The 7,272-nt window shown below is 61.7% G+C and overlaps 2 protein-coding genes across 3 annotated transcripts; one reads left to right on the forward strand and one right to left on the reverse strand.

The window, feature by feature from the left end:
- CYP17A1 (cytochrome P450 family 17 subfamily A member 1) lies at positions 1-2,659 on the reverse strand. Of its 2 annotated transcripts, XM_080596870.1 has the most exons (8): positions 2,322-2,659; positions 2,083-2,221; positions 1,645-1,874; positions 1,424-1,510; positions 1,140-1,349; positions 768-937; positions 594-697; positions 1-389 (listed from the first exon to the last, which is right to left on the reverse strand). In XM_080596870.1, the coding sequence occupies exons 1-8, from the start codon at positions 2,631-2,633 to the stop codon at positions 121-123; spliced, it is 1,521 nt and encodes a 506-aa protein (XP_080452996.1). In that variant the 5' UTR covers positions 2,634-2,659; the 3' UTR covers positions 1-120. The 2 variants fall into 2 exon arrangements, with proteins under 2 accessions (XP_080452996.1, XP_080452997.1); XM_080596871.1 differs by lacking the exon at positions 594-697.
- Positions 2,660-3,672: 1,013 nt separating this feature from the next.
- On the forward strand, positions 3,673-5,953 carry BORCS7 (BLOC-1 related complex subunit 7). Its single transcript, XM_080596935.1, has 5 exons — positions 3,673-3,860; positions 4,221-4,283; positions 4,469-4,512; positions 4,961-4,981; positions 5,390-5,953. The coding sequence occupies exons 1-5, from the start codon at positions 3,720-3,722 to the stop codon at positions 5,439-5,441; spliced, it is 321 nt and encodes a 106-aa protein (XP_080453061.1). The 5' UTR covers positions 3,673-3,719; the 3' UTR covers positions 5,442-5,953.
- The last annotated feature ends 1,319 nt before the right edge of the window (positions 5,954-7,272 follow it).

Here is a 7,272-nt window from a genome sequence, read left to right on the forward strand (position 1 = left end):
TGGGTTGGGAATGGCTTTATTCAGGCAGCCTCGCATCCACCAGGCAGGCAGGGTGAAGGCTCTGTGGCATCCACCCACCTCACCCCACCCCACCATCGCACGGGATGCGGGGTGTCCCCGTCACGAGGCCGCCCTCCAGGCCTCCCGCAGCCTGGCCTTCACCCGAAACTTCTGCACCTGCAGCACGACGCCGAACTTGCCCTCCAGCGAGGGCAGGGGCTGGTCCTGGGGGCACTCGAGCGTGAACCTCTGCAGCACCCAGGCCAGGAAGAGGAACAGCTCCATCTTGGCCAGGACTTCGCCCAGGCACACGCGGATCCCGGCCCCGAAGGGCAGGTAGCTGGGCGAGGGCGAGTGGATGTGCTGGCCCTGCTCGTCCAGGAAGCGGCCTGCAAGGGGAAGGGGCACGCTAAGGGGATCGGTCCCCTTCTGCCTGACGCCTGCCCAAATTCAGCCCCTGCGTGTCCCTCCTGCCAGCAGCAGGAGCAGGGCAAGGCGGGCACAAGCTCCCCGGACGGGGGGGGGGGAAGCAGGACGTGAGCTCCTGGCCCCTCTCCTGCTGTGCCCCCCACACCACAGGGCACGCAACCCACCGGGGTTGAACTCCTCGGGCTTGTCCCACTCCTTCTCGTCGTGGTGCACGGACCAGAGGTTGATGACGACCCTGGCGCCCTTGGGGATGGCGTACTCCCCGATGCTGCGGGGAGAACACGGCGTGAGGGGGCCGCTCCCGCCCGCCGCCTCTGCCCACGCGCCGGTGGTCTCACCTGGTGTCGGTGAGGGACACGTGTGGGATGAGCAGGGGGGACACGGGCCGGATGCGCAGCACTTCGCTGATGGTGGCCTCCAGGTAGGGCAGCAGCGGGCGGTCGCTGAGGTGGGGGTGACGGGCCAGGCCGATTTTCTGGTCCATCTCCTCCTGGATCTTCCTCTGGACCTGGGAGGGGAGCAAGGGCTGGGCGTGAGCACCCAGCACCGCCAGCACGTCCTAGCAGGTGACGAGGGCAGAAGCAAAGTGCTCCTCACAGCTTGATAGCACTTATTCCAAGAGCCTGACATCTCTCTTGGCATTATCCTTCCCCAAAGCCCCCTCCGATGCCCCTGGTGCAGGAGGGAGACCCATGGGGCACAGACCTTACCTCAGGGTAGTGGAGCAGGTAGAGCACAGTCCACTTGAGCACGGTCGTGGTGGTCTCCACGCCAGCCCCAAAGATGTCCCCCACCGTCATGAGGAGGTGGTCGTCTGTCAGCTCCAGCCCCGGTGCCGGCGGGCTGTTGTTCTCGGCGCTGAGCCTCACTTGCAGGAGGGCATCCATGAGGTCCCTCACGCTGTCCCCACAGAAGGCTTCCTGCCAGGGGACACAGGTGAGCCCCCCACCTCAGCTCCAGCACCCCGCAGCCCCTGTCCCAGCCCCTTCGGCACCTTGTGTTCGGTGAACTTCTGCTGGAGCAGCTCGTCCCTGACCTTGAGGCACTTCTTCAGCAGGGCCAAGTCCTTGTTGGGGAAGATCTGGGGGAGAAAAGCTCCGTTACAGCAAAGGGCTCCAGCTCAGCCCAGCGTTAGCTCCCTCCTGCAGGGCACACCCCAGCTCCTTCCTCTCTTCCCTCATGAGAAGACCACGCAGTGCCTGTGTCCCCGCTCACCTGGAGCCAGGGGAAGATGTCCACCAAGCTCTCCTTGGCCACGGTGTCCACGATGCCCTGGCTGTACTCCAGCATGGCCTCGAACTCGGGGTCCCCGCGCCGGTAGGAGGAGTTGAAGCAGAGGGAGCAGACCACGTTGGTGACGGCCCGCGTGAGCTCCGGGGCCATGTCCAGGGCTGCATCCTGCGCGGCGCTGAGCGTCTCACACAGGGACGCGGCCTCCTGGCAGACTTTTTGGGGAAGGAGAGGCAGGAGAGGGGACGCTGAGCCCTGGGGGTGGCCAAGGGGGTGGCAGGAGGCACCTCCAGCAGGGGCTGAGCCTGAGGGGCTGGGCAGCAGGGAGGATGTTTGGGGCAGGATGGAGCAGAGAGGCCGGGAGGTGCAATAAGGACAGAAAAGACACACACACGTGATAGCGGGGTGGCGGGGGACACTTACTGATCTTCTCGAGGGCGAGCGAGCCCTCCCCGAACATGGAGAGGGCGGCGTGCACCAGCTTGCGCTGGAACTTCCAGAGGGGGCTGTAGCTGGCGAAGGCGATGTCCTTGCCCCCCCGGGACAGCAGGTCCGTGGTCACCTGCGGGGCACACGGCCACGGGGTCACCCTGCTGCCAGGCAGCCCCGCAGCATCCTCGCCCCGCACCGGGGGATCCCCCGAAGCCATCCCCCCGACTCACGGTGCGGGGCCGTCCGGCGAAAGCCTTCCCCTTCTTCAGCAGCACCTCCCTGGCGTGCTGGTAGCTGTTGACCACCACCACGTAGTGGGAGCCCATCCAGAGCCCGTAGAGGCTGCCGTAGCGGCCCTGCAGGCGCCAGAGCCGCAGGTGGAGCTGGGGGTGCCCGGCCAGCTGCAGCAGGCTCCCCACCAGCGGCAGGGCTGGTAGGCTCCGCAGCCGCCCCGTCCCCGTCCCCATGGGACCCCGCCGGCGTGCCAGCCCCCAGGCGCACAGCAGGGCCAGGCACAGCAGCAGGGCGGCCAGCGGCAGCATGGTGGGGCGGCTGCGGGGCTGTGCGGCCCCCGCTCCTTTATACCCGCCCGGCAGCGTCCCCTTGACCCTGGGACGGGCTCGGCTGCTTATCGGGGGGATGGCGGCGGGCCGTGACGGGCGCTGGGCCAGCTCGGCAGCTGGGGAGAGGGCGGAGGGGCTGGGAGCATGGGGGGAGCCCCTGGGGGCTCCTCTGGGTGCACTGACCGGGGCTGGGGACGGGGGAGGGCTGGGGGCTGCTGACACGCTGTGAGACCCTCCTGGTGCCCGAGAGGGGCTGGGGCACTGGGCGGCACTGGGATGCCTGGGCAATACTGGGAAGAATTGGGCAAGATGGTGCAGGACTGGTTTGAATTGGTTAGTACTGGGCAGCACTGAGCAATACTGGGCAGCACTGGGCAATATGGTGCAGGAGTGGTTTGAACTGGTTAGTACTGGGCAGCACTGGGCAGCACTGGGATGCCCGGGCAGCACTGGGCAGCACTGGACAGTCCTGGGCAACATTGGGCAATACGGTGCAGGACTGGTGAGTACTGGGCAGCACTGGGTAGCATTGGGCAATATGGTGCAGGACTGGTGAGTACTGGGCAGCACTGGGTAGCATTGGGCAATATGGTGCAGGACTGGTCAGTACTGGCTAGTACTGGGCAATACTGGGCATCACTGTGCAATGTGGTGCAGAACTGGCTAGTACTGGTTAGTACTGGGGAGCACTGGGCGATATGGTGCAGGAGTGGTTTGAACTGGGCAGCACTGGGCAGCACTGGGATGCCTGGGCAGCACTGGGCAGCACTGGACAGTCCTGGGCAACATTGGGCAATACGGTGCAGGACTGGTGAGTACTGGGCAGCACTGTGCAATGTGGTGCTGAACTGGTTAGTACTGGGGACCACTGGGTGATATGGTGCAGGACTGGTTAGAACTGGTTAGTACTGGGCAGCACTGGGCAATATGGTGCAGGACCGGTCAGTACTGGGCAGCACTGGTCACCACTGGCACCCCCCCCCCCCGCCCTTCGCCTTCCCGCCTCTTCTGTCCCTCCGCGCTGCCCGTAGCGCCGCGGCGGTGGCGGGGCGTGCCGCGGGCAAGATGGCGGCGGGCGGCGCGGCGGAGGCCCAGGCGCGGTTCGGGCACTCGGTGAAGGGGCTGCTGACCGAGAAGGTGACGAGCTGCGGCACCGACGTCATCGCCCTCACCAAGCAGGTGCTGAAGGGCTCCCGCAGCGCCGAGGTGAGCGGCGGGCGCCGCCGGCGGCGGACTACAAGGCCCGGCATGCAACGCGGCCGCGGGGCCCTCGGGGAAGAGCGGAGGGGCGGTGGAGGGGCCGGCCCGGCCCGGCTCCGTGTTCCCCCCCCGGGGCGGCCCTGCCGGGGAGCTGCGAGCCACCGGCTGCTCGGCGGGGACACCGGGAGCTGCGGGCGGTGCGGGGCGCGGGGCGTGCTGGGAGATGTAGGCAGCGGGGGTGTGCGGGGCGCGCTGGGAGGTGTAGGCGGGGCGCGGGGCATGCTGGGAGGTGTAGTCCCGAGGGCAGCTCCTGGCCCCTTGGGGCGGCCGGTTTGGGTCTGGCAGCTCTGTCCTTTCGTCTCGTAGCTCCTGGGGCAGGCCGCGAGGAACATGGTGCTGCAGGAGGACGCCATCCTGCACTCGGAGGACGTAAGCTGTGCCTGGCACTGCAAAATAGCCTTTTTATTAGGAAAGGGGGGAGAAGGGTTGGGAGAATGGGGGCTAAACACGCGACCGGAGCCCTGAAATGAAATACGTGTGCGTGGCGTGGGGCTGACGGGCGGAGCAAAGCTGCTGATGAACAAAACATTCGTTCTTTGTCTTGTTTTCCACAGAGTCTGAGGAAAATGGCCATAATAACCACTCACCTACAGTACCAGTAAGTAGGGGGCACCACCAGCTCTGCAGGGAGCTGAGCTGTGCCATTCATCCCTTCCCCTTCTTCATAAGGACTGCGCAGGCTTTGCATAGAGGCCGCTCAGGCTGATCCCGTTTGCCCGGCTCCCCAAAGCTGGGCAGACCCTGGAAATGGGATCTTGTACTCCCTCCAACATCCAGTGATACGGATGAGGCTGTTTTGGGGTGGGAGCTGCGATTTTTGCCTCCTGTTTGCTATGCGCTAGGTCTCCGGTGAGAACGTGCAATGCATCTAGGACTAAGGGGGAGAAATTAGTGCCTCTGCTTTCCGCTTTGGGCTTAATCCGGGCACACATGAGGGTTTTGGCCTCCTGAGCCCTTGTTTGAGTCCCTGTTCATCAACATCAAGTGAACCCAGTTGCTGAAATTTGTGCTTTTCTAATGCTCTTTCCTCTCTTTTTCTCATCTAGGCAGGAAGCAATTCAGAAGAAGTGAGTACCTAGCTGAGGGAATGCCAGGAGGACATGGGAAACAGCACGTAGCGGTTGATGGGGAAGGAAAGAGTAATATGGAGGGGGGGGAGAGAATGCAGCTGGAAGGTTTTTGCAGCTGCTTTTGAAACATGCTGGCCCAGCAAGATAGCATTTCACTGCTGTGAAGGTCAGTACTGTGAAGAGACGAGAACTTGGGTGAAGGGATGATTTTATTTAAAACTTCTGATTCTTTCATTAGCATGCACGAGTACCCAAAGTGTGGTTTGCCTTGTGGGCACATGGAGGTGGCGTGGGGAACCCCGGCATTTCTCTTTTCTGTAGTGTCAGTGACAGAGCTGTTCTGGTCCCTTGGGTGCTCCCTGGGCAGCAAATCTCACTGTGAACCTCTTCTTGTTTTGTCCCCAGTGTCGAGCAGTCATCGAACCTGCGGGACCAGCTGAGTCACTTGCTAAAATGAAGCGTGGCTGAAGGCATGAGGACTTCTCGACTGGCACTGAGGGCAGCCAGGCATCCTTTCCTCACCGGGGCTCAGACCTGTGTCTGGACGGTGCTGGGTGCCAGCTGGGATACGTGCAGAGCGCACATTCCTGGACGTGTGGGCCCCTCTCACGCGGTCCCATCCACGTCTCTGTCTCCAGAACGCTCTCCTGCTTCCCCACGTGTGACTGAAACAAACTTAGCAGAAAGTTCACTTCCCCCAACAAGCCCTGCGTTCGCTTGTTTCCTGTGTGTCACATGAGATGGTCGGCTGTCCAATGTTTTTCACAGCTGGAGCGGGACGATTTTATTTCCCATCTAAGCTCTGCTCCGTTAGCATTCGTCTCCTGTAAGATGACGGAATAGTGCTGCTCGTGCCTGCCAACAACCAGCAAGCACAGAGACAGAGTTTTCATACAAAGTAGCTCCCCCCCTCCCAATAAATGTACAAATCAGAGATGTGGGTTTTAAATACAGGTGCCTGAAGTTTGACACGGGTCCTTATTTAGACACAGATGGTCGGTGCAATTTATTTAGGGCACGTTAATCAGTGGGAGCTGTAAGTGGCTGGGTGAGTGAGAGGTGCTTCAGAGTGGACTGAGGTGCCTGTCCAAGACCAGAATTTTGGAAAGCGTGGATCTGGGCAGACACCTCTGTCCCTGGTCCAGCTGGACATGCCTTGGCGAGCATCCTGCTCAGAGGTTATCTTATTTTCCACAAAGCCAGAGCTTGGAACGTCATCCCTTTGCCAACCCATCTGTACTGCCTTCGGCCTTCAACCACATTCCTGTTCTGGGTTGCTGCTCCAGCTTTTGATTAAGCAGCCTTGAAAGTGTGTATGTGTATCTGATTGGGAAGGTGTCCAGAGGCACAGCTGGGAAGCAGGCAGTGAGATGTAAAAGAAAATCAAGAGCCGGTGTATTCAGTTCTGCACGGCTCTGTGTCGATGGCTGAGTGACTGGGCTCCCGTTTGCTTCCTGGGCAGTGAGATGGGGTCCGGACTATAAATATTGTGTCTTGTTTTTCATTGAGTCACTTACCCAGAGCACTTGGAGCACGCTGGAAGCACTCGTTTGCCCGTGTGCTTTTCATCAGCTGATACAAGAAGGCAGGTTGGGAGTGGGGATCAGCCTGCTGTGTTCCTGCAGCGAGGTGCTGCTGGGGTGCGGTTCCGTGTGGCACAACCTCTTTGCCTGGTTTTACCCTCACCACCCCTCCAGGGCCATTCCCTGCTTGGCCTCACCTTGTGGCACCAGATCTGCAGCCCCGTGGAGGTGCCCAGCGGTGCTGTGAGTTTCTCCTGTGTGCTGCGCCTCTGCCCTGGCAAGGATGCAGCTGTGGAGGGCGTAAAGAGCTGAAATGATTTGCTTTGTTATAAAGGCTTGGATTTCAGCTTCCATTACTTTTAAGTCTAATCTTTTCACCTCCTGTGCCTGCTTACCTTGATAGCAGGGGCTGCGCTGCAGGGGCTGCCGTGAGGTGATGCCTAAAGGATGGGGGCACTGGGGTCTGTTTGTGCCGGGGCGGGTTCCTGATCCGTGGCCTCACAGCTGCGTTTTGGGAGAGAAACTTTTCCACCAGCTTCTGGAGAAGCAGGCAGCCTTTTTCCCTGCGAGCTCCCGTCCTCTGCAGGGGCTGGGGCATCACACAGGGGTCTCCCTGTGTTTGGGGTGAGCAGGAGACGGAGCAGGGGACAGGACACAGCAGGGTGGGGGCATCCAAGGGCTGAGGCCGTGGGTGTGAGGTGACACCGTGGGTGCTGGTAGCGAGCGTGGCCGTGTACCCGGGTTTTTTACCCATGTCTCGGGCCT

The sequence above is a fragment of the Anser brachyrhynchus genome (assembly GCF_964034855.1).
Source record: "Anser brachyrhynchus genome assembly, chromosome: 6".
Lineage (NCBI taxonomy): Eukaryota > Metazoa > Chordata > Aves > Anseriformes > Anatidae > Anser > Anser brachyrhynchus.